This window comes from Crotalus tigris, unplaced genomic scaffold (genome assembly GCF_016545835.1).
Source record: "Crotalus tigris isolate CLP2741 ecotype Arizona unplaced genomic scaffold, ASM1654583v1 scf7180000018146.467361, whole genome shotgun sequence".
In the NCBI taxonomy this organism is placed as follows: domain Eukaryota; kingdom Metazoa; phylum Chordata; class Lepidosauria; order Squamata; family Viperidae; genus Crotalus; species Crotalus tigris.
Genome location: NW_024096846.1, coordinates 92,601 through 119,938, shown reverse-complemented (window position 1 = coordinate 119,938; position 27,338 = coordinate 92,601). Strand labels below are relative to the sequence as shown.

The following is a 27,338-nucleotide window of genomic DNA, read 5'->3' as shown; positions in this document are numbered from 1 at the left end:
GATATGAGCTTTTCCTGGTCTTCTCCCCCACCATTATTTTCACCCAGAATCCAATATCTGGAACAGAACCAACCTATTTTATTTCATATGTATGCCAAACTGTCCAAACCACAGACATTTCAGTTCAGGCACAGGCCAGCTGTTCCAGGCACGGAATGGTTTGTGCACAGAAAAAAAATTGCACATCCCTACGGCAGCCTCAGGCTTTCAAAATCTAGTCTGTTCAGCATATATAAGGTGTGGGAGGGGGGCACATATTTTTCTCCTCTTCAATTGAGCAAAAGAAAGAAGAATTTGTCCACTGTGAAGGACAAATGTGAACCCAGCTGCCTCCAGCTGGTACCTGGAATACGTTTGGCAAGAGACAGGACGCTACAACAGGACAGAGCCTCCTGCATCGTTCCTCCAAGCGCAAAAGCAACAGTTTTTACAGCATCCCCTCCATAAGAGGAAGAAGAGGAAAATTAATTCCAATTCTAGAGTGGGGCTTAGCAGCTCTTAATAGCCAAGACTGCAGTCTTGGCGCTCGTTTGCTGAATGGCTTTTCGCCCAGCAATCTGGGGGTTGATTATTTCTTTAGCATCAATCCAGCCGGGTGCAGAGAAAAGTTTTCATCTTCTCAGGGCCATTTAGCCTTAGAGACAGAGGAGAATGCTGAGCAGAAGCAATTGGGGTGGGAGAGAGAGGGAGAAGGAACGGCTTTCCAATAACTACACAGGAAAGAGACATTGGTCATTTGTTCTAAGGGTCTCTCGCCCAGATGTGGGTGACCTTTAAATCCTGGTGTCACCAATGCACAAGACTTTGCTAAAGAGGGATAACAATTTTCCGTTTAATGTTCATTTGTGGCTGATTATCATGTTGTTAAGGAAAGGAGCATAGCATTGTAAATGTTGGACTAAGAAGCCACCTAATTGAGCCTCACAGCTGGACCACCAGTCTCAGGTTTCAACCCCTGCATCTACCCGTCCCATGGTTGTACTCCCCAGGTGTGCCGAAATTATCCTTCCCAATTAAAGAAGGCTGGGATCCATGAATATCTTCACAGAAGAAATAGCTCTAAGAGCATATAAGCAAATCGAGTCACAAGAGTACAGAGAAAAGTGCCACTTGCCTTTCCACAGAGGACTTTTGCCTACCTCCTGCTGTACTCACATTTTAGTGTAGTTTGGCCTCTTACCGAGCAAGGTGCAGAGCAGTTAGCTGTTCACTGTGGGGCTGGTTGTGTGTCATTTAAATAAATGTTCTTGCTACTGGCCAAAATCATCTCAAATCTCTTACCTTTTTTTATATATTCACTTGATATGCAAAAGGCCTTGGATTCAAGCCCTGATGTTAGTCCTGACTGCAACCTTAATGCTGCTGCCAGTCAGTGTTTCTTAAATAAAAAGTGAAAGACTTAGTTGGTATATTACACTAATCATGTCTATGGAGATTCTCAATCATCCAGGTCACGATTGTCCCAAAGGTACTTTTCCAAAAGGCAGCTGGACTTGATCGTTTTTTTCTTTGAAAACATTGTGCTTCTCATCCAAAAAGCTTCTTCAGTTCTAACTAAAGTCCAGTTGCCTTTTAGAAAAGCACCTTTGGGACAATCATAAGCTGGATGATTGAGAATCTCCATAGACATGATTAGTGTAAGATACCAAACTTCAGTGTTTCACTTCTTATTTAAGAAACTGGAGAGCTCTTGGGTGAATATGCTTATAGAGAAAAAAGCATCATTATATAATGAAATACCTAGCAGATATGCAGTAAGTAATATGAGAGCCGTGGTGGCGCAGTTGTTATAATGCAGTATTGTAAGCTGACTCTGCTCACTGTCAGAAGTTCGATCCTGACCGGCTCAAGGTTGACTCAGCCTTCCATCCTTCCAAGGTTGGTAAAATGAGGACCCAGATTGTTGGGGGCAATGCTGACTCTGTAAACTGCATAAGCACTATGAAGCGGTATATAAGTCTAAGTACTATTGCTATATACATACATAACATATATATATATATATAAACCTCAGAAAACACACACACACACACACACGTGTGTGTGTGTGTGTTTTCATAGATTTTCATGGGTATAAGTATGCAGGTCTTGGCGTATTCGGGTCTTTTCCCATGTAAGATTGAGAGTATCTTGGTGATGTTTCGACTACCAGACATCTGGAAACTAGCCCTAATCAACAAACGAGTCCTAGCCACGAAAACTGACACCGGACCCAGAACAACACAGTACGCCACCACCTTACCAGACCCAAACCCAAACCCAAACCCATCCCTCAGACAAAATGCAACCACCATCCAGAAGCCAAACCACGACGACATCACCAGCTGCTGCACCTCCCTCCGACCCCCACACAAAGCAAATGGACACACGCCATGAACACAGAGCTAGACCGCAAACTCGGAGCCAAACCAAAGCCCGGCATGTTACTTCACAGCCTTCTGCCCTGGACATCACACCACAGAACTCAGGAGGTTACAGTGCTAAAGCTCAGGATGTTACAACACAGCCTACCACCCAGGATGGTGCAACACAGAACTCAGGATATCACTACACTAGATCTCAGGATGTCATCACACAACCCATTACCCAGGTCGTTACAACACAAAAGACTAATGGGCACACAGCCAGCACCTCAGCTACTCAGGATGTTACGAAACAGCCAAACAATCCACAAACAATAACTCCAACACAGCCAACAAACCCTCCTACAGCAACTAAGGCAGCACTCTACACCCCCCCACCAATATTTATAGAGAGACGGCAGCTCCGATCATACTTTGCTCGCACAAGCATGAAGCCAAAGACCCCAGCCTGAAGATGACGAGTGGGACCTCGTCAAAACGTCGCCAAGATACTCTCAATCTTACACTGGAAAAGACCCAAATACGCCAAGACCTGCATATATATATACTACTAATTTAATGAAATTTAATGTGTGTGTGTGTGTGTGTGTGTGTGTGTGTGTATACACACACACACACACACACAAACATACATACATATACACACATACATACACACATACATTTTCCCCTCATAAACTTTTCTTCTACAGCCTCTCTAAATGAACAGCATCCACATATGGATTTCAGAAGAAGAGAAGTCCACATTAGTATCTAAAGCCCTTTTCTGAAATATCTTCAATAAAAATGATGTGACTGATAGCCTCAATCCTTAGCAAACCATAACTAAAGCACAACAGATGGATGGCTGGAATGGCACAGTGACACCAGCCCCGCTCTTGTTTTTCCCAGATTCTTCCAGGAAATTTAAACCTCTCTGCCTGAATGCTTGATTTTTCCCACCACCACCCACTTCAGGGATGCTGAAAATCAGGCCTATGTTTTCACATTACAGAATAAGCCCAAACAGCTCTTGTGGACTCTACTGCCTGATGGCCTGCCCACCAAAATACCGTGCTCTGCTTCCCACCACATTCTCCGTGCTGTCAATCTCTTGCTGCAACTTTTCATAACCTCCTTCAGATGGGTCTCCTCAGTTCTGACCTCCAGCCTCCCTGCTGATTCCAATTCCTGAATTGCTTTCAAATATAATCAGCTGCAGAAGGGAGGGGGGAACGGGGGGGGGGGAGAAGCAGCGAAGGGAGTATATTTCCTTCTTATTAAAAAGCCCTCCGTGTTTTTCATGGAAAAGAAGATTTTGCTCCTGCGTAGCCCCCCCCCCTTCCCCACCTTAGCTAGCAGTTCATTTCCATTCTCAATGAATGTAGCAGACGGGGTCCTGTGCCTCTTTATTGAATTGCTTGCAGCCAAGGGTTTAAAGGCCACAGCAGGGGGAGTATTATTAAAGGAGGGAAATGAGTCATATTGGAAAGCTTCAATCTGAATTAAAGTGTGTTTGTTCGGCAATATATTAGCTCTGGAGATGGCTTGAAAAGAGATTCAGCTCTTGAGTCTCTTAGAGACAACTTTTCAATCAAGAGTAGTCCTTTACATCAGCACCTTGGCTAGCACCCACAGAGGCAGAAATCAAGGCAGCATGCACTGCTTATAAAAATAATTATTATTTATTGTATATGTATCGGGGTCCTCTGCTTGCAAGCATAGTTGGTCAAAAAAAACCCACCAAAAAACAAAGATTCTATAATCAGAATAAATTTATACAAATGTAGGTAGTTTTGCCTATTTGACCTTATTTGCATAATTCATTCCTTTTGTTTTTTGTTCTGTTTTTTTTGTTTGTAGTGAGAAGTAGTGATCAGAAACCTTGACTAGGCAGAAATTTATTTAAACTGCTATCCTTTAATCTATGAGATTTTACCTAGCACTACCCATACACTTATCAGCCCTGAGGGTTAGAAACATACATGGAAAAAAAAAAGAGGATACTAAATTCTGCACAAATTCATGCTTTTGTGAGATATTCATGGAACTTCCCCTATCCCAGACTTCCTATGCCCATCAATAAGGATAGAAGCATTTTCCATATGTCTTTCTTTCTCACGAGAAATCTCCAACTTAAACCATAAAGATTGCAGTTTTTACTGTATAGGCATTTTTCCAATACAGTCATTTCTCTAACATGGTGACGGCGAACCTATGACATGCATGTCATGGGTGACACGCCATGTCATTTCTGGTGACACGCCAGGCCTCCAGACCCTCTGAAAGTTACATGAGAGGGCCTTGTTCTTGTGCCGCCTCTGGAATGTCTGAAAATCAAACATGAATGGATCTCATTTTGCTGCTCTTTTTGGAGGCTGCAAGGCCAAACAAGACCAGCTGAGTCAAGGTAGGTATATTTTCTGCTCCAGGTTTCTTTCAGTCAGGAAATGGGCAGGGGCTTACCAAGAGTCCCTCTTAGGATGGAGAACAACATCCTCTCTTTTAGGAGCACAATCTAAGGAAAGTAGTGGGACAGGAAAGCAATGGCTGTATAAAATGAAATGGGCATGTCTTCAGGGACCAACTATTTTGTTTACATGTATACAGACCTCTTCAGAGGTTTATGCAAGACACAGAGAAAATAATGGAAACCGGAGGAGTAAGAGATTGCAAGAGTTGATAAAGATTTGGCAACGTTCAATTGCTGTTTGCTGCTGTTATTTCTCAAGAGGCCATTGTATTAATAACTGCCCCAATGGGCTACACCAGGGGTGTCAAACTCGCAACATCACATGATGTGTCGCGACATTTTCTCCATTGCCGGCAATAGGGTAGGTGTGGTTTCGGCATGATGCAGCCGGCCTGCGTGCCAGCAGTTTGACATCCCTGGGCTACCCTGTACCTTGGGAGAAGAGAGCCAGTTTGGTTAGTGGTTAAGGTACCAGACTAGAAAGTGGGAGGCTGTGAATTCAAGTCCCGCCTTAGCCACGAAAGCTGGCTGGGTAACCTTGGGCCAGTCACTCTCTCTCAGTCCAACCCACCTCATAGGATTGTTGTTGGGAAAAAATAGGAGGAGGAAGTTCATTGGATATGTTTACCACTTGTAAAAATAATAAAGGCAGAATATAAATTAATAAATAAATAAAACCTATAGAAGGGTATTCCCCTTACGTTAGCTATTTATTTCATTTATAAATGTATAGCCCACCCTTGACATATTTGGCAATCCTATGTAGCACTGAAGTAATGTGGGACTACGCAAGGGAGAAGAGACCAATCCCACAATTATTCCGTCCACTGGATAACTTTTAACTCAGCCTTTTTGTCTTTTATTGCCAAAAGTTGGTAGCGATTCTGCACACAGCAGAAATTCGAGATTTGTTCAACTCAGAATCAATTATATTTTGGATATAAAACTTCACTTGGAGGGCAGGGGCAAGAGAAGAGCCAAGGCCAATTAAAAATACATGCACAGGAAATGGGGGAAAGGTTGCCTTACTTCTGAGGACCAATATGCTTTGAAGCATTTCTTTCAAACATCACAGGGGCTAGAAATTTATTTTTAAAATGTGTTACATAACAATTTTATACTAGAATCAGCTCTATAGTCTATTCAGAATTTACGTTTCTATTTAGAATTCATATATCTATATTCCATATTGGTTTTTTAAAAAATGGGAGAATTATTCTCAAGAAACTTCCAGGGGAAAAAAGTTAGAGGGGGGGGGGAGGTCTGGAACAAAAGATTGAAAGGAATGGAAATCAAGAGCTCCCCCTAATGGACGAACATGGAGCACGCAGGGAAAAGTGAAGATGGAAAAGAAACTAGAAGCAAAACCTTACTAGAGACAATGGCTTAAATCCTTGCTAATCTAAATAACAAGGGTGACTGGATGGCTTGGGTTAGCAGCCCCCGGGGTTCAAGGGTGAACAAGCCATTTCATAGTGATATCCCCTAACTCATACTGTACTCTTATTTTTTTTAGCAGTATGTTTGCATGAATTCAGGTCAAGTGCAGGTTGATCAAATTACAGATATACGGGTCCCATTTTATTTTTTACTGGGATCCCAAGATACCACAAGGCAGCCTGGTTCAAGAAACACACTTATAAATAAAGAATTGCAAAGGCCAGGACTGTCTTTTGAACATTAAATGAATTGCCAGTAAAAATATAGTTCTGGTTAACTGTGCCTTTAAAAACGTATTTCAGCAGCATAATTTGTGAGTAGCGTTTGGAGGGTTCTCTTTGTTGCTGTTGCAAGTGCTCATAGAAACTAGGGAGTCAGAAAAACCTGCTTAAGAATTGCAAATCCCTCCCAAGACTATTATTATTATTGCAAACCTCAATCTTACCTTTGGCGGCTCACTGATGATCTAACACAGAGACTAAGATGAGAAATGAACTCCAAGATCAGGCTGGAAAGAGGGTGGACTAAATTCAGCTGAAAGCCCATTATGCTTCCTAAATGTGCGTATTGTATTTACCTGAAAGGAAGGCAAGCTGTTTTGTTCTAAATACTTTATCATTAAAATGGAGGATTGTCTTAAATTCACTGAAAATACAGCAAGGGAGCTTTTTAAAAAAAAACTAATTTTCCTCTGGCAAGGGCCATCTTAAATTCAGGACCATCTCCTTTTCTAGTAATTATTTTACAATTCAGTGTTTATTTCAAATATGAGTCTGTCTTTATTCCAGTCCTCCCAATAACCCTTCAGAATAAGCCATCACTAATTGTTGTTAGAATAGATCCTGAGGCACCAAAACTCCCCAACCAGTCATTTCTCCAAAATTCAGCTGGATTTTAACTTAGCCTCAGTATCCTACACACTTCTATTTCCTATACAGGTGCTTTTCAACCATGGTTACTTTTTTAAGATATGCGGACTTCAGCTCTCAGAATTCCCTAGCCACCATGGAATTCTGGGAGTTAAAGTCCACATATCTTAAAGTAGCCAAGGTTGAGAAGCACAGTTCTACAGGGCTGACATTTGCTCAAGGTGGAGACTTTGAAGAAACAGAACAAACATTAGGAGAGTGAAAATTGTTTTACACAAGAAGGGCCATCTGGATATACTGTAGGATGCCGGATGTGCAGAGATTGATCCTCGGCCATTCATATATAGCCAGCCTACCTAATATGGGGCACCAGTCACATGCATCTAATTTTATTCAGCCATTTTGCAGAAAATTAGCCACTAAATGCTCAACTATACATCTCCCCCACTTACCCCTTCCATATCCTGGCTTAACTCTTAGTACCCCTTACTCTTTTCTCCTTTTCCTCATCATCCAAACAGTCTTTCTGTCTGAAACCAACTTGGTTAACAAGACTGCTTTCTATGGGATATAAGTTCCCCTCTCTCCAACTAAGAGTTGCTTGCTGGATGCTGCTTTCTTGTCAGTCACCATTCTAATGTAGTTGTGTCAAAAGTGGGTTCCCTTCCAAGCAGGAAGTGTGGACTTGGAGCACGTAGGTCAGTGATGGCCAACCTTTTAGAGACCGAGTGCCCAAACTGCACCCCAAAACCCTCTTATGTATTGTCGAGTGCCGAGTGAGGGTGCCCCATTGGGTGGGTGTGACCAATTGGGTGGGCATGGCCCATTGAGTGGTTGTGGTGGTAATGGCAGACTGGGCAGAACTAAAAAGTTCAATCAATCAATTCCAACTTTGCGAGATCTTTTTCCCGCGAGAAGTTAAAATTGATTGATTGATTGAACCTTTTTTTTTTTGTACACAGTGGTGAAGGCCTAAAGTGAAAAGGTTTTATAAAACCCAGCTGAAGGCCTAGAACTAGGGCGATGGCGCGCATGCCCACAGAGAGGACTCTGCGTGCCACCTGTGGCATGTGTGCCATAGGTTCGCCACCACGAACGTAGGTTGAGAGCCAGACAATTCGGCAAATAGCCCAATTCAGATCAACAGAGGGCCTCTGCATTTAGGGGCAGGATAATTTTAACTGATCTAATATTGCTGCAATGAGGAAAGCAACGGACACTTCCATACTACCACTCTTACCATATTACATACATAAAGACCCATATATTGTGTCCTATGATGCACCTGCCAACTTGAGTGCCTCAATTCATCCAGGTAGAAACCAGCCCCATTTCTCTATGGCAGGGGTAAGCAAGCTTGGCTCTTTTATGACTTGTGGACTTGCTGGCTCAGGAATTCTGGGAGTTGAAGTCCACAAGTCATAAAGGACCCAAGCTTGCCTACCCTGCTCTATGGGATTTTTAAAAAAATAATAATAAATCCCTCTGCCTCTCCAGATCCTATGGCAGTGCCCTGTGTACATGGATGATATGCTCCTCTGTAACCATGGCTGAGAGCAGAAAGAGCCAGGAAGTAGTTAAAACTAAAGAAGGGGGGAGGAAATTTATTATTTTATCAAAATGAGGCTGTGACAGCTGTTTAAATGCAGGAACATCTGGCAGTCGCATGACCCTGAGAAGCAGCAGGGCCAGAAGGGGCTCCAGGCACCCATCAGCTACTTTAAGTGGCTATTGAGCATAATAAATGGAAAAGAAGAAGAGAGCCAGTTCTTTTCCCTCAGAACAGGGCAGCGCTGAATGCAGCCAGCGAGGAGACCCAGCGAGAGGACGAGCTGAATTATCTGGGAAGGAGGACATATGCCCTTGTCCAAGGGTCAGAAGTATAAAAGCTGGCTATGTGCCATTATTTTAGGAAACTATTTCGTGGCCAGTAAGTGAATAACCCTGAAGTAGAGCAGACTGTCCCATTTTCAAAGGGGGGGGGCTGCTTTCTAAAATAGGTCTTGGTGAGGTAAGCCTGTTAAGTTCACAAGCCTCAATACAGGTAGTCCTCAACTTACAATAGTCCACTTATTGACCGTTTGATGTTACAACGGCTTTGAAAAAAATGACTTATGACCGTTTTTCAACTGTGTGACCATAGCAGCATCCCCATGGTCATGTGATTAAAATTCAGATGCTTGGCAACTGACTCATAGTTATGACAGTTGCAGTGTCCGGGGGGGGGTGTCACGTGATCACCTTTTGTGACCTTCTTTCTGACAAGCAAAGTTAATGGGGAAGCCAGATTCACTTAATAGCCATGTTACTAATTTAACAACTGCAGTGATTCACTTAACAACTGTGGTAAGAAAGTCCATTAAATGGGGCAAAGCTCACTTAACAAATGTCTCACTTAGCAACAGAAATTTTTGGGCTCAATTGTGTTTATAAGGCGAGGAATACCTGCAGAGGCTCCCCCCCCCCAGGTTGGAAACTCAGATGTTCATTGGAACCAGGAATAAGAAATCCTGAGAAACTCAGAATCAGTCACAACCCTTCTTCCTCCTTGAGAACTGAAGATAAAATTGACCTTTCCCTCAAAGTTATGCTCTGCCCGATGAGTTATGTGGTATCAATGTGTCTAAAGCCCCCAACGCTCACCAAGGGGATACAGGGAAAAGCGAGAAATGCAATCAGGCAATAACATCAAAAATTCTCCTTGCAGAGCAAAATTGGAAGCGTGCCAGTCTGCTTTGATGCAGATTCAAATTGTAACACGAAGGCGCTTTCGATGCAATTGAGACAAGAGCTTACTCATTCTTCCCAGCCACGCCAGAGTGTCTCAGTCCATCACACCTTCAACACTTAAATGTGATTACAGAAGGAATAGGGTCACAGGAAGCAAAGCTGGATTCAAGGAGGAGGAAGGAAAAAAAGGACTTGGTGTATCAGAATCATTGTAATGTACCAGTTGCAATTGTCTCTGGTTTAACCTGACTTGTTTTGTTTTGTTTTCTTAAGACAGTTCTCTTATAACACTGTCTCATAATGTTGAATTAATATATGAGGGCAGATTTCAGAAAATGGCTTCACTACAGGTATAAAACTCAGTTTTCTAGAATTCTAGAGTGTTTTTTTCTTTTTTAAGATTTTTTTTATCCTATCTTTATTATATTTATAAACAGCTCAAAGTGGCAAAAATATCTAATACTCTTTCCTCCTCCATTTTCCACACAACAAAACCCTGTGAAGCTTAGGCTGAGAGAGACTGACCCAAAGTCACTCAGGTGGTTTTCATGCCTAAGAAAGGCCCAGAATTTACAATCTCCTCGTTTCTAACCTGGCACCTTAACTAAACCAAACTGGCTTGCTGTTAGTTCAACTGTGCCTTCATTTTGCCCAAAAAACAACCTTCCTCCAAACATAGATAACTTTTCCCCATCATGCCAAAGCAAATGCTTTTTTTTCTAAACGCTCAAAAATCAGATGGTTACATATGGCTCATGGTAGAGATCATCTTCAGCCATATGTCTTCTAATCGTGTCCTTTCCAACGCCTTTACTTACTCAGTCACTATTTTCCCCTCCCCATAGTACAGACTGGGTAAGTAAATTCAAAATTGGGTAGTCTCCACTACACCTACAAAGTATGCATTCTAAGCAAAACTGCACGCTTCTTTCTCCTTGCAGTGTTTGGGGTGTTTTAATTTTATTTTATTAGCCACAAGCTCTGGATCGGCTTCTCATAATCTGCAAACATCTGTTGACAGTATCTGCTCAAAATCAAGGTAAGTTAAAAAAAAATAATTGAAGATGCAAAACCACAAGAGAAGTAAGGCAGCCCCATTCTTTAAACTACCAGCGGGCATAAGTATAGCTAGAAAATTTCCAAAAGTTGGTTCCCTGAGTAAGTACCATAAGTAACAAATTGGGTATAAGGTAAACCTCACCTGAACAAATTGCACCCAATCCTGTAGATTTTATTAGCAGAAGATGCCCCCGTTTTATTTTTATTTATTTATATTTCATATTTTAAAACTGCCTGACTCCCTATATTCAGTGTATGATGGCCAGTTGGTCTACCAATTTTATCTCAGCTTGAAGGCCGATCATGGTGGCAATAGGACCCTGGGCTCAGAATACTTCAAGCAGAATCACCTTGTAGCGCCTGCACTAAGATGCTGCCCTCTTTGGAAAGTGGATGGACATCCGCTTGTTAGTAACTGCCCTTAGCACCCATCTGCCCTGGCTGTAAAAGACAGCCTCTCAGCCATACTCTTTTATGCCAGGTAAAGAGTAGGATGCTTGTAACAAGGCACTCTTATGGGGCTTATTTGAGACTGAGGATAAATCCTAGAAAGTCATCTGAATTTTTGCAAATGATCCCTTTTGGGCAATATCACTAATGAAATTTAGCCTTTGTTCATCACTGGAATAAAAAGTAAGGCCTATCTTTTATATTAGTCAACAGATATAGCCAGCAGAGTGACTACTGATCAATAGTAGATATCACACTTTGCATGCCAAAGATTCTAAGCTGGTGTCTCTCGTTTTTGTTTAAAAAAATGTAGCAATGATATGGAAAAAGCTGTCATTCTGACACGCCATGGTGGCCCATATAGTCCAATCTAATACAAGTTAGCCTCCTAGATTTATAATGCATGAAACTGATTCTGACTCGTTCGTAGGTAATCTAAATTTAGGTAATCTAAACTAAACAAAATCCAGATCAAATTCTACATAAAAGTAATTGTAAATTTTGAACTGAATAGGAAGGGAGACATCCAGACACCAGAACCCAAATTCTGAATTCACTGGAATGCGTTTGGTTATGATCTCATGTGCCTTAAAGGAAAGACATCACCTCCCATGAATGCTGTTCTAGACTTTTTGTAAAAAAAGTGGTTACTTGAAATTCTGTGCTTAATGAAAATCAATAGCAACAATTATTAACTAACAGGAAATCACTAGATGCTAATATAGTGTTTTAAGGATGGATTCTACCTTCTGAAGACTAAAAAGCTGACCTTTTTCTTGCATGGACTGAAAGGAGATGTCAACATGATTAGATTGTGAGCATGGAGTGGAAACTACTGGATTCCACATGATCACATTGTATTTTAGATTCTACAATGTGAGATTGAGTTTATATTCTTCCTTCTTTGTTGTTAGATGGGGTTCCAGTGGGTTTGAACAGCAACTGTATCCTGAGATAAAAGCATCTTGTTTTTCTTAGGTCTAGAGTCTAGACCATCATGGAGGACTGTGGATAGGGAACACTTATTTGTTCCCCCAAAAAAGTATGGAAGACAGGAAAAATACAGAGGTTTAGAATGTAGCAGCTAGAAAGGAAATAAACAATGTCTGAATAAAAAAATCAAAATATAAAGCAGCCTAGATTGAGGATTACAACTAAGAAAGGTCTTGCAGACCAAGCATATCCAGTAATGTTTTAATACCTGGCAGGGCTTTCACATTTCTTAACTTGGTTTAAAACAAAAACCAGTTGCCAGCCATTTTCCAATTTAATTAGATGTACATGGGAAGGAGGGGAAAGGGGGAGAGGATGTCTGCGCTCATAGTGTGTTTTTACACAGATACACACTAGGTGGTTTGAAAAGCATCTCATTTATGCTTTCCCTAGATGCTCTTTTTTAATGCAAGGTATAAATAAATAAATAAATCCTAACACAACTAAATAAATACTAAACCTCTGCATTAGCAGCTACATCTCTTTTTCAAACCCAACACAAATCTAGTTTCTTTTATCACCTTTCCCACTCCCCTCCCCCTGCAAAAAAAATATATATCACTGATTATCTGTTTAAAACAAAGGTTTTTGCCATCTTAAAAGCAGCCTCTTTTGCTGATGAAAAAGGCTGGAGGTAACCTCCAAAGAATTTTCTCCTTTCCTCTTCCTGCCTTAAAGAACAGGATAAGCCAAAGAACCTCACCTAGTTAGATCTCTTTCCTCCTGGAGGTCTGAATGCAATGCCTTGAGAGGAGGAGGTGGGGGAGCAGATCAGCCTTCATGAAATTGTTGAAAAGTAAAAATTGATTGTTATGAAATCTGATTCTCACCGGCCCAGTGCTTAATGAGCCCATTCCTTATTTCTCCCTGCAACATTATAATGCCGTAAAAAGAAAAATAAGACACACAGAGAGAAAAATTAAAAATGAAGCTGAGGCACTTCGACTCCTGATTTGCAAGCACTAAAAATGGCAATGCCATTTACCTGTGAAAGAATTATTTTGCACACAGGCAGCTATGGATGCAGCAGGCAGAGAAGAATCAAAATTTTATGATCCTTTCTGGGAGCTACTGTTTGTTCTAAGAAGAAATAAGGAAGTTATAAAGTTCCAAGCCACCAGAAAAAAGCCACCAGACAGAGCTTGCTTTTTTAAAAAAAAGAAAAGAAAAGAAAGAAAAAAAGAAAAGACTTTTTTTAAAACATGGCACCTGATTTGGTAGAAGGAAGAAAAACATTCAAAGCCTAAGGGGATAGTAGCAGAAAAAGATGAAATGTCTGGGTAAAAAGGCCTCTGCAATTATTTAATATCACTTGCATTAAATGCTTCTTTATTCAGCTTAAGTAGATAAATTGGAGGCACAAACTTCCAGGTTAATAGTTAGCGGGACAAGTATATCCTTGGTTTAACAACAACAAAAAAAAAAAATCCAGGCTAACCTATTTATAATACACTTAGTGTGCTGTCTTATAAGCAAACTAATCTGGAAACATTGTCTGCAGCAGCACAATTGCCCCTGGTGTGTGTTATAAAGGAAATGATTGGGTTTTGGGGGGGGGTGCATCTCCTTTTCCAGCCATATTGTTTCAGAAGATGGGTGCAAGTGGCCCATAAGATCAGGAGGGGGGCAGGCAGGTTTTGTGCCAGCAAGAGGTTTACGAAGCCAGCTCCTTGGACCACCACCCCACCACCCCCCACCCCCACCCCCACCCCGTTTTCATTGTGTCTGCCTAGCCAAAATTCTTCCCTACAGAAATCTAGGGAAGCTGGCCTGGAAAATCTCCTGGGGGAGACTCAACAATGGATCAAAGGCTTCTCCACACCTGAAGACCGTATTTACACTGATAGAACTAAATTCACAATTAGTGAAAACAGGTACAAAAGGTCAACGCTTTGCCTTAAAATTACTCTGTTTAATTTGGATGCCAGGAATAGCCATTAGCATCTGCGAAGGTTGGGGAAAGGCCAGGAAAAGGGCCTCGGAAAAAAGCCGTACCCCTTCTTACTCCCGAAGCTGTGCTCTGAAAAAAGTGATGATCTGGAATTTAAACAAAAACGTCTTGGATTGCGGTGGGGATCTGGCCTTACAAATGATCCGTTCCATACAGCCTAGGAAATCTTCCCTACACATATAGCTGGATGTGTAGCACTTCCACGGAACCCTTCCCAAGAATATATACATCGATTGGAATTTCTGTGGGCGGGCTCACAAGTACAAGTAGACAACACACACGGCTCCCCGCTATTAGCTTGCGTGGTCTCTCCACCGCGTTGTCTATTAACGAGCCACAGTACCTCCAAAAATGTCATTCCCACGTATCGACACCGCACACCGTTACAATAAAGCACGGATCAACCCGGCCCCACAACAGCTAGCGGGAAGTGCACGGCCACGTGCCTGCGTTTGTACACACAACCAGTAGTACGTGACGGCGCAGCCGAGCTTCAACAGCTGGACCCGCGGAGCCCGAAAAGTAACGCTATATCCTATTCCGACCCTCCACTCAGAAGTCCCGGGCACGAACACGGGCAAAAGTCGCCCTGCCTGCCTCGGCTGGCCCGATCAGCTGCTCGAAGGGGACCGAGCGGGTGTTTTGCTTTCGGCCAAAGAGGCGCGAGGGGAGAGCGCGCGTCTCGTCCCGGGCTTCCACCTCAATCTGCCCACGCCAAGCCGCTCTGCAGGCGAAGATTAAACCCGAATTGGCAGGCCAGGCTGTCTTTTACGCGATTCACGTCTCGCGAGTCGCCAGACAGGTCGTCGTCGCCCGCCAGAAGGTGGTTGGTTTTTGTTTTTTGTTTCTTTATCACCTCGGCAATCGCGGCCCTCCGCCCCATTTTGATCGTGGCGGTGAAGCAGGCGACTTGCTGGCTGCCTCGCCGATTTGTGTCCCCCCCCCCGCGAGAAGGAAACAGGACTCTTCCACGCTTCCCCCCCCCCTCCATCCAACTCGGTTTGTCCCGCCACGGCGAGTCTCCCCCCCCCCCGGGTTCCAGCCGCTCCCCCAGCCACCAGCGTCAAGCGCGAACTTTGGAGACACGCGTCGAGTGTCCTCCGTTCGCTTCTTTTAACAGCCCAGAGTCGAGTCAAAGTTAGGAAAAGAGTCGTCGGGGAAAGCTCCCGACAAACGCGCCCTCCCGATCCACCTCGCGGGAGCCAGTTTCCCATCGAACCGGGCGCTGCCGGCTTCTCGACGCCCCGCTCCCTCTTCCTCCCGCCCTCCGGAACCAAGTTTGGTCCGGTGCGAGCCTGCCGTCCCCGGCCATGCCAACTTCCCCTCTCGCCCGGCGCTTTCCCCGCGTCTGCCGGTCGTCCTCCCGCCCGCCGGTCGACCTCCCCGCGCGCCTTACCTCTCGCACAAGCCACTGGCTGAGGGCGAGCCGTACCCAGCTGAGGACCTTCATGTTTCGAGGGAGAGATCTTTCACCAGCATTGAGAGCGGGGAGGAGGAGAGGAGAAAAACTGGAGAGAGCCAGAGGGAGAAAGAGAAGGAGAGAGGTTGGAGGGAAAGATGTGGGGAGGCCGAGTGCTGCTCCTTAAGAAAGAGCCCCCCCTCCCCCCCAAAAAAGAGAGAGAGAGACAGAAAAGCAGGCAATCCTCGGGGTGGGGAGCGGAGCGCGAAAGAGCTGAGCGGGAGAAGAAGGATGAGCAGCAGGTTCTCGGAGCAGCAACCCAAGATGCAATGAGCCCTGACAGGAAGGGGGGGGGGGGACAAATGCAGAAAGTTGACTCTGCACTTGATTGGGGAGGGGGGGCCGCCAGCACCGGCGGGGGTGAGTTGCACGTGCCCTGCCCAAGGAGCCTGGGAAAGGGGCGGGGTGCCGAGTTTTACCAATCCCACCCTTAACCGCAGCCCTGGTGGGAGAAGGTGTTGCCATCTTCTTCCAGGCCGTTCTGAGGGAGGTGGTGGTGGGGGGAGTAGGATTAAGGAAAGAACCCTCTCTACCATTTTAATAAGAGGCATGGGTGGGGGGGGGAGAGAGAGAGAGAGAGAGAAAGAAAATGGGGGGCGGGGTGTTCTTAAAATGTGGGGTGCAGCATAGGAGATTTTTTGCATAGGAGAATTGGGAGGTAGCTGGGTTGGTTCTGAACATGTGATCTCAAAAGGGTGGGGGTGGGGTGTCAAAGTTTACCCGTGCCACAAAATGACCATATATATATAGTCATATATATATATATATATATATATATATATATATATATATATATATATATCATATATGTGTGTGTGTGTGTGTTTTCTGAGGTTTTCGCGAGTGTATGTCAAAACGTCACCAAGACACTTCCAATTTTACGCGGGAGAAAACCTGAACAACATATATATATATATATATATATTATATATATATATATATATATAATATATATATATATATATATATATATATATATATATTATATATATATATATATAGGATATTTCGCATAACCCTGCTTGGTGTTAACTGGCAGAAGAAATGTTGGGAGAGAGTCGGAGGGATCCACGAATAGAAAAGAGTTATGTTCTGAGCCTTGGCCTCTGTTCTCAGCCTAAGGTCATATGGAAAGAAAGAAATACATAAGTACATTTTCATCCCGATGTCTTTCCATTGTGAGGAAGCGGTGGAGGGGTTTCTCCGAGAGCTTCTGTCCTGACTCAGAAGTGCCTGCCTGTGTGTGTGAGAGAGCGCATCATATATTTTAAGGAGACTTTACTTCAGTAACAGCACTCAATCAAAGCATCTTTGACACACATCCCCCTCGCTTTCTATAACATCTAGCTGCACATCTGAGATTTCGGAAGAAGGAAAACCAGAGTAATAATTAAGAAAACAATGACCAGAAGGGCATTATGATAAACTTGTTCATCTGCCACCAAACAATATTCTCCAGCTCATGCAGAGCTTCCTTCCTTTGCCCTTGAGACATTATAAAAATTTTGGGAATGCCGCTTCCCCAGCAGAGAACATGTATGTCTCTAGGCTTAAAGCCCAGTCCACCTGGTTGGACCCCAGGTCACATAAAGAATATGGCATCCCTCTGGATCTTCAAATGCACCCAGACACACATACTACAGAGAGTTATTTAGATGCCAGCCATTCTAATTCAGAGTATAATTATTGCAGGCTCTTAGACTGCCCATTCCTATTCTCAAGCCGGCATGAAAAGGTTGCCTCTTGTATATGCGGAAGGTGCTGTCTCATTGGCAGGCAGTAATTCTTTCATTTCAGCCTAAATAGGTATTCAAGGGTTATTTTTCTTTTCCCTCCCCTTGAAGGCTGACATGGCTCTTCTTAGTGCATAAGCAGCTGAGGCAGAGGGTGACTTGGAGAAAAAAAAGAGGAAATAGAGATTGGGGGGGACAGAAAGACAGAGGAGCCTCTGTCCCCCAAATCTAAGGTCTTTTGGCTGCTGGCACCAGCAGGTGCTTAGTCTTTAATTGGCCAGCTGGCTGGTTAGCAGCTGGTGTAGCAGGCATGCTGTTACCCCAACGGTGGATGTCCGGCCTGCTTGGTGTATGGAAATGGGAGCTCATGCCCAAGCTGAATAACAGATCTCCCATTCAACGGTTTTCCAGGCAGGGAAGACATAGGGCTTGAGAAAAAGCTCAGAGGTAGCCTGCGGTGGCAACCCATATTCTCAACGCTGTGTGCTTCTTGTGGCAAAGTATTAGCTTTTAGCCCAGGAGATTATGGACATCCTCTAGACCAGGGGTAGGCAACTTTGGCTCTTTTATGACTCGTGGACTTCAACTCCCAGAATTCCTGAGCCAGCCATGCTGAGGGGAAAGGGAAAGTTTCCAAGCTGAGCCATGCTGGCTCAGGAATTCTGGGAGTTGAAGTCCACGAGTCATAAAAGAGCCAAGGTTGCCTACCCCTGCTCTAGACAGAAGAAGACTGGATGTTCTATCTCTTTACAGTTAATGAATGAATGGTAAAACTGGATGCTTTTAGTCCTGGGAAACTTGATTGGCCAATTCCAAGTACCATCAAACTGTCCTCGTTTGCTAGTATTCCTACTAAAATACCCAGGTTGTCCAGCATCTCTAGCTTCTCTATTCTTTAATTGTTGGTGAGGGGTATAACCTGCTTGATGCTCCTGAAATAGAGGGCTGATGGATGTACAGGCATATAATGCCTTCAGGGCTACTAGGTGCAGTACAAATCAGATTCGGAGTCCAGAGAGATCAGGATTGACTGTCCATCTAATCTGGAGCATTGCAGTGGATGATTAGGAGAGATTGGAGATCCTGCCGGTGGACCATTTCCTTTGCTCCTGTTTATTTCACCAGCCAAGCTGACCTGCCTGTTCTTGGACAAAAGAGGCCACGAACTTCTGCAAAACAACTTTTGGGACACACTGGCGGCAGAGTGGCAGACTGAAGAATTTCACATCTACATTTGAGTGGCTGAGATCTCCATGTTACAATATGGTCAAGGTGAATCCCTACATTCTTCAGTGTGTTTTCTTTTTTAAATCTCAGTTGTTTCCCTCAGAAAGGCTTGGTTGTAAGGGTCACACACTTTGAAAATTACCACAAGAGCAGTGTTAGTTGCATCTTCCCAGGGGCACAACTGGAGGAGAAAGGCTCTTTTTTAGCAGATTGCAGCTGGCCTTTTTACTAGAGGAATTATCTCCTCCTGAGTGGTTTTTCCTTCTAAAACTTCTAAAATTCACCCCAATACACAGTTATTACTTGGTGAGTTTATTTTATTGACTTTATTCTCACTATCTATCTAAAGCAGGGGTGTCCAACCTTGGCAACTTTAAGACCTGTGGTCTAAGTTGCCAAAGTTGGACACAACTGATCTAAAAAGTCTCATTATCAGGAGGCATATAAATATTGTAAATGAAATAGATTTTCTGATATTGACCTGACATTGAGATCTCAGTATGTTCCAGGTCTGTCTCGGGTATGGCCCTACTCACACATTGCTTTTTATAGAGTTCCAAGTTTTTGATTATATCTAATGAAATTTAAATATGCTGGAAAAAATATGAGCCATCTATAAAGTTTTTGGTGCAGTTGTTGTAGCCCATGATATGGTGTATCTTGAAACAGACCGATTCCTGCTCTCGGATGTTATTTAGAAATGTGCCTGTAGGTCATGATAGCATTCTAGCAACCATCCCGAACCGGATGTCCTTTAGATACCTTGAAATTACAGCTCCCAGCACTTCCCAGCAGGAATGTATTACAGTTTGTTGCCACTGGATATATATATCAAAGGGTTTTGTATTTTTTTTAAATGTTCTGCATTTGCCAGGGGTATATTTATTCCATCTGGAGTGAAAAACATAACGTTAAATTGATGTTTTACTCGCTTGGGGTTCAGCTTTCCTCTCTGAATGGATGAGCTAATTGCCATGCGTCAATCTTACAAATGCAGGCCTGAGAATATAAATACAATAAAGATCGTGAGAGACCTTTGTCTAAAGGTACATATGACTAGTCTTGAGTATGAAACATTGAGCTAAGGCAGCGCTAGAGCTTGGATACAGCACATGCCTTGCATTCAGAAGAACTCTAGCATGACTTCCGTAAAAAGCAGCAAGGCCCAGAAAGACCTCAACCGGACCCTGGAGCCTCTATTAATCACAGCAGTTAGATGCCATCAAGCCAGGCCTGAGCCTTGATTGCCATCTCGCTTTCTCTGCTGATAAGCTGCAGTTCTTCCAAGCAATTTCCAGAGATCTCTTTCCTCCCAGTTAGCCTGTTGGCATTTGTGTTCCATCCATTACTGGAAGCTTTCAAAAAGAGACTGGACAACCATGTGTCTAAAATGATAGAGGGTCTCTTGTTGAAGCAAGAGGTTGGACTAGAAGACCTCAGGCCCCTTCCAACTATGCTCTATATTCTATGTTCCTATTTCTTAACCACGCCAAGTGGAGACACGTATTCTAGTCTAGCCCACCACAAAAGTACATGAGTTTAGTTCGTCAATCCTCAAAAAGGCAGTCAGGGGCATTTGATCTAGGACCATGGACTGGTTTTTTATGGTACTCCTGGAGTCAGTTTTGTGAGGGAGGGAAAAAGCTATATTCTCTGGCCAGCCAATCAAAATTAGGACTTTTCATTTGTCTTTGGGATAAAAGGAAGTGAAGGGACTTCAAAAGTGAAGGAAGAACTTTCCTGAATTTGTGGCCAGGTAGGACAACTTGGCCAATCAGATAAAGCCTGTAGGCTAAAACTTCTCTGGTCTTATGAACAGCATTATTCATACACCATGAACCATAGATCTATGAAAGAATGAGCAGATACAAAGAATTCTAGGATGTGAAGACAGTTGTAACGTTAAACTATAGAAGGGCATTTGTAAACTACTCTCGCCCATCAGCAGGGCTGTGCAAACCTCAGTTAGTTTTGAACTGTCCATTCCTCGTCTCATTATGCCTCCAAGAAAATTAAAGCTATAGAGCAGCAGAAAATGCAAGGGAAAAAAAGCCAAAGAGCAGTGAGGCTCATAGAGCAGTAAATCGGTCCATGGAGTCTCTGGTTTTCCAAACAGCCCTTTTTCAGTGAAAATGATTGTGCGCTGCCAGATCTAAAAAGGCAGGAACTTTGAGTCCACAACTGTATTGCAAGCATAGCCTGAATGTGCATTTCCAGAGTCGTGCATTTGAGACGGTCAGCTATGTAAATTGAAACAATCAACAAATAAAACAAATGTATGTCTGTATATCTGTTCCAATACCTTACACAAGATTAAAGCAATTCATTGGGTTTCCACCTTTTGAAAATAGCATATTGTTATTTTTTTTTAAAATTAATGGAGTGCACTTTGGGATTATTGCATTTAATAATGAAAAAGTGCAGTATAAACGGTAGAAATACATACATATAGTACATACATACAAAATAAAGACATTTAATCAATACTGTTAAGGACTCAAATACATCCCTACTTAGCAAATCTTCTCATAACCTCCTAGGAAGAGCCAGTGTTAACTGTATCTTTGCAAAGTCAGGTAACAAGCCAAGCCAATAAGAATGCGGCTGAAAGAATCAGCGAAGAACAAGAGGGAGCCTGTGTGCTTGGGAAACATTTGAGATCTGCAAAATGGCAGAACAAAATAAAGACCCAAAGGGAGAGCCTGGGTGGGAATCCTCTTAAACCCCAGACCATTTCAGCGAAGGCTGAACCATGGTGACTAGTCACAAGTAGCACAAGATGCAAAGGAAGATACAAAAAGATCTGAGGAAATTGGGGGTGTCGTAGCCTGAAAAAAAGAATCCCGGAGAGCATTGACTGTGTAGATTCTTAGTCATCCAGTTCTGACTGGAACTCAAGAAGCTTCTTGGATGAGAAGCGAAACGTCTTTAAAGAAAAAACGAGGTCCAGTTACCTTTTGAAAAAGCACCTCTGGGACTGACCGTTGCCACATTTTCTTAGAGGTTCCATTTTCTTATTCTAAATACATTTTGTGGATGGAATAGAAAATATTTCTTCAAAGCCAGCTGGTGGAGTCAGAGGTGAGGCTCCCTTTTAGTCAGGGATTTCCAAATGACATTATGTTTCATTTTCTCTGGCATAGATAATTATGGCTGGCTTTTTACTCAATTCTATTTCTCATCTAGAAGTCTATTAATTTTGTTCCCAGGTTACATATTTTCCAGAGCAACTGAGCTTCTCTTATTTGTGTCTCCCAGGCTTTCTCTAACTCCACCTTCCTCACGATGTGCGGCAGATGTTCCATCTTTGTTGTCAAAGTTAGGCGATACAGAAGTAATACGTTGGCTGAGTGTATCATGTTATTCACTTTTTTTGCAAATGAAATAACTGCTTCCTCATTATTGTGTTTGTTGCATGAAACACGTTACCTTGTCAAAATGTTGATATTTATTTAAATGGGTTCTTCCTTGTTGTCTACAAATGTAAACGTGTCTGTAGAAACAATTCTGTCCCTATAATTTGGGTGTCTTGAATGTAAATTGAGTAAATGTCCCCAAAGTAATAAATCGGAGAGAACTCTTTCCCCAAATAGCAAAAGGACTCCTTTCCAACAGTTCCATAGACCGATTCCTGACCAGACATATGCTACATTGGACATACAAACACGTTGGAAGATGTGTACTTCCAGCAACTGAGATGACATATTCAAAATCACACAGCAAGGTTTCAGCTGTTGAATCCGAGACATCTGTCTCCATTTATTCAATCATTTATTCATCTGATTGGCACATTGTAATGGCTGAAACAAATTTACAGAACCTAGTAGAAGGACAGGCTCAGAATTCCCAGGCATAAATTCCCAGGATCTCAAAGATGACTCTGACTCAAAAGTAAAGGAAGAGGGGGAAAAATTAATGCTTTTGGGTGATAAAGGAGAATCTTTAATCATGAAAAGGGGTTGACCTCAGAGTAGCTATTGTTGAGAAATATATATTAAGGTTCTTGTTCTGAAAGATGTTCGGCCTTTAAGATCTGCTGACAAGTAGGTAGGTGTTGCTTTCTTTCCAGCTTAATCTATTTTTGGTGTCCGGCATTCGATGTTGCTCTTTCAACGGTGATTATTGATGTTGTTATTTTAATTTCCCTTCTCTGCATCCACATAGATTTTTGCAGGCTGCCTTGTCTCGCGTAAAATTGCCCTAAAAATGTGCAATGAATAGGGCAGATCAACATCCGAGTTTCATTCCCATCCTGTTGAATGAGCAGATGTCCAGAGCCACAGAAGCATCTAGGAAATGGAAAAGATAGTTGGGGACCTTCCACAGGGACCTTTGGTGCAGCTGAAGAATAGATGCAGCCCTCTGGGCATTTTAATATATTTTTTTTCCTACCATTTCTGCTATTTCTGCTATCCCTGCTGAATTATTTGTGATGCAGTTGTAGTGTGACAGAAAATACAAAAAGAGGCGGCATTGCTGGAATTCCTCAGGGCCTTGCAAAAAGGAAAGGCTAACACCAGACCTACCCCCCCTCCACAAACACACAAACACTTCGCTCATCTTTTGAATGGCTTTCCTGTACTAAGCAGGGAGGTGGTGCCGCAGCACCTCATCCAACTCATCCCCTCCCCTTGAACGTCTGCATTTAATCTTTTCAGAATCACCAATGAAACCAATGTAATGTGGAAGGGAGGCAGGACGATCACTATAACCAGTGCTTTTTTTGTAAAAAGAAAAAAAAAAGGTGCCTGAACTCACACACGTCATACAACCCGCCTTGCCTACCCTACAAGGTGCCGGAACTCCGTTCTGAGCGTTCTGTGAGAAAAAAAGCCCTGATTGTAACAGACTTAGAACAATTCATTCAGTGACCGTTCAAAGTTACAACAGCGTTGGGGGAAAAAAAGTGACTGATGACCATTTTTTACACTTAGAACTGTCGCAGTATCCCCACGGTCATGTGATCAAAATTCAAACGCTTGGCAACAGACTCACATTTATGACAGATTCATTTAACATCCGTGTGACTAACATCTGCATTGGTTCCCCTAACTGTGGCAAGAAAGTTTGTACAATGGGGCAAACCTCACTTAACAAATGTCTCACTTGGCAACAGAAAGTTTGGGCTCAATTGTGGTCATAAGTCAAGGACTACCTATATTTCCTCCCTGTGGTAGGTTGGTTGGAGGGAGAGCACTCTCTCTTCTAAGATTTCGACAATGGAGGCACCACAAGAACATTCAAGTGTGTCTTAGCCTATTCCACAGGTTTAGAGAGTCAGAGTGGTGGTAGCCTAGATATGTCCTTAGATGTGTTTAAGAATGAATGGAATAATTACCCAAGGGAGAGAGCTGTGGATCATATCTGAAAAGAAAAGACTTCACAGCTGTATGCCTCCAGCGACTCAAGTAGCGGTGGCGTTCAGAGGATCGGATCGTAGCAGGCCTTGCAGAAGCTGCTCAGATATTTTGTGGCATCCCTACCTATAAAACTTGCACATCTGCTCAATCCAGTGAAATTATTCTGGCTCTGAACAGGTATTGCTTTTCCTCCCCGCCAGTAAAAATGCAATAGTAATAAATAATATAGTTAATAATGTCCTGCTCTTTCATAACTTTCTGAATCAACTCTTTACGATTTATTTATATATGGTGCCATTTCATTTCAAATTATATTTTTGATGTCTTAAGGTGCAAGAGGATCAGAGTTCTGAATGTGCCGAGGTTAAGCAAATGCCTGTAATTTCAAAAAAAAAATGGAATCATGAATAACGAGATATCTGAATTTTGCTTCCAAGCACCTAAGTGCACGAGAGTTGTACTACATTATCAACTATAGCTTTCCACAGGAAGTCTGGAGTTTGGGGCTTGGGTGAGAAACTTAGGAGAGTTTTTGTTTTGCTCTACCTCACCCACCTGCCCCCACCCTTGAAACTGTCAAAAGTTTCTTTGGAAAAAAATATAGATGACATATTTAAAGTTACCAAGTTTGAAAAACACTGATCTCTAGAGCATACTTGAATCCATGATATCCAAGGTGGGCCAGTTAAGGGCATTATACCATAAATACTTTAGGAAATTTGGGGTTTTGTTTCTGAAAAGCAACAGATATATTTTAAGGATTATTAAAAACCGATTGCATTAAGAAAATGTTGACTTCAATATGGTTCTTGTTTTAATGCAACTGAAAAATATAATACATGTGATATATAAATAAATATTAATGTAAGACAGGCATGTCAAACTCGCGATGTCGCACGACGTATCGCAACTTTTTCCCCATTGCCGGCAATGGGTGGGCACGATTTCTGTATGATGCATGCCTGATGTAGGAGATAGGATGAGCAGTAAGGCCAGCCCAGCTATTAGATAAATACTTGGTTTTCAGGACAGGGGTATGTTTATGTGCGTTTTGGGCCTCCCATGAATCTCCTCAATTGGCTTCAGGTGGCCTCAGGTGGAGTGAAAGAATCAACCCACCACTGAACTGAATAATGTGTCAACTGTCTGTCTGATCAATTTCTGTCCATGCACAGTTTGTCCTTGGTCCTGGGCAACCAAATGTCTTGGCCTCGCCATGGTGAGGGTTAGTTTGCTGACTTCCCTTCTAAACTGACTTCCTGGCTAGTGTGGGCAGTGGAATTCAGCATGACAGCTGTAGCCTCTGTAGGTGGGTGACGACGAATCTCAGTTTGGGGACAAGCTGCTGATGGAACTGCGGACAAAATCATAGCGGACATCTCTCCCCTGGAAGCAACAATGTCAAATTGGGTGTGACAGATGGGAAAGGAGCGAGCAGCATGAAATTGCTGTATAGAATGGCCTGTGTGGGTGAGAAAAACAGAAGAAAGGCCATCAACATTGCTGATAAGAGGAAGTCTCCAAATATTTGTTAGGTAGAGTATATTGGGGGCAGGATACCCCATTCAAAAGAGATTTCAAGAATAATTGGATCAGCTTTCATTGCCTTAGCAAGGTCTTATGTTCTCCAGCATTTCCCACATAACAGAAGAAAGTTCAAGCCATCAAAAGTAGCCTGATGTGTAATGGGCTTCTTAAGATCTATGACACAGGTGTCAAACTTGCCACGTCATGTGATGTGTCGTGACATATCACGACTCTTTGTGTTGCCAGCAATGGGGTGGGCAGTTTCGGTATGATGAAACTGGCCTGCGAGTTGGCGGTTTGACACCCCTGGTTTATGAGATGAGATTAGAATTAATTGCAAGCACATTTTTATCACATAGAATCCACTGATTATAGATACTCTCTTGAAAACATCTGAACTCCATTTTTGTGTTAGATTTATATTCCACCTTTCATCCAGGAGGCTGAGGTGGCATAGATCAGGGGTCCTCAACCTTGGCAACTTTAAGACTTGTGGACTTGTGCCCAGGACCAAGGACAAATTGTGCATGGGCAGAAGTTGATCAGACAGTCAATTGACACTTTCTTCAGTTCAGTGGTGGGTGGATTCTTTCACTCCAGCTGAGGCCATCTGAAGCCAATTTAGGAGATTTGTGGGAGGCCCAAAACACACATAAACATATACCGTAAATGCCGGCATATAAGGCGACTTCCGCGAGCGCTGAAATCGGCGCCAAAGACGGGAGTCGTCTTATACGCCGAGTCGTCTTATACGCCGGAAATACTGGTAGTTTCCGGCGTATAAGACGATGTTCTAGGAATGCGGCCCGGTTATAAAGACGGGGGTCATCTTATACGCCGGGTTGCCTTGTATGCCGGCATTTACGGTACCCCTGTCCCTAAAACCAACTATTTATCTAATAGCTGGGCTGGCCTTACTGGCTGAGGAATTCTGGGAGTTGAAGTCCATAAATCTTAAAATTGCCAAGATTGAGGACCCCTGGCACAGATAACAGTCCCTCTAATTTTATCCCAAGATGACAATTTATGAGTAAAGTATGTTGAGAAAGTGTTGCTGACCCAGAATCTGCCAATGAATTTCTAGGGCTGCAGGTGTATTTGACTTTGGTCTCCTTAATGCAGGCCAGCACCCTAATCTTTACAGTCCCTGACTCTCAATTTATTAATTCCTGGTGATATAGGTACCCCAGACAAGATGCCATAAAAGTGCAATACTTTGTTAGCGCAAAAGTAATGGTGGCATTCTCTGTGTTCTTTAAAACATCTACAATTCTACATTGTACACCTATAGTAGATAAGAAGGGCCAGGTAACCATTATTGCTTAAGCCCTCACTGGCTGAGGAATGCCTTTGCCAAGTCCCGTGACCTGGTTTGCAATTATGGCAAGTTCACCTTGCCTGTTTGGTGAACCAGATCAGTCTGTGAACGAGATCAGGGTATGACTTTCTCAAATATTAGGCTAAGGGCACCCAAACCACAGCACTGTGAATGTTTGTGAGATGCCTGGGCAGCAAAGGAGATGCCAATTTATGTTCTTAGTGTCTTCCTCAGGCATGACCTTGCCAGCTTCCCTGAATTAACCAGAAAATAACAGAAATCCCTCCCCCAAAAAAAACCAAGGGAGAGGGATGGAGGGAGAAAACACTTGCAATCTCCATTCTGATAATATTCCCCCCCCCCTCCTCATTTGACCTCCAGTGAGCCAAAAATGCTGCCTGGCATTT

The 27,338-nt window shown here is 43.0% G+C and overlaps 1 protein-coding gene across 1 annotated transcript in view; it reads right to left on the bottom strand.

Moving 5' to 3' along the window:
* The window catches only part of NXPH4 (neurexophilin 4), a 94,122-nt gene extending 78,213 nt beyond the window's left edge, over window positions 1-15,909 (bottom strand). Inside the window, exon 1 of the mRNA XM_039348360.1 lies at window positions 15,704-15,909. Within this exon, the coding sequence (XP_039204294.1) occupies window positions 15,704-15,757 (54 nt within the window). The 5' untranslated portion in view covers window positions 15,758-15,909. The remainder of the gene's footprint in view (window positions 1-15,703) is intronic.
* Between the last annotated feature and the right edge of the window lie 11,429 nt (window positions 15,910-27,338).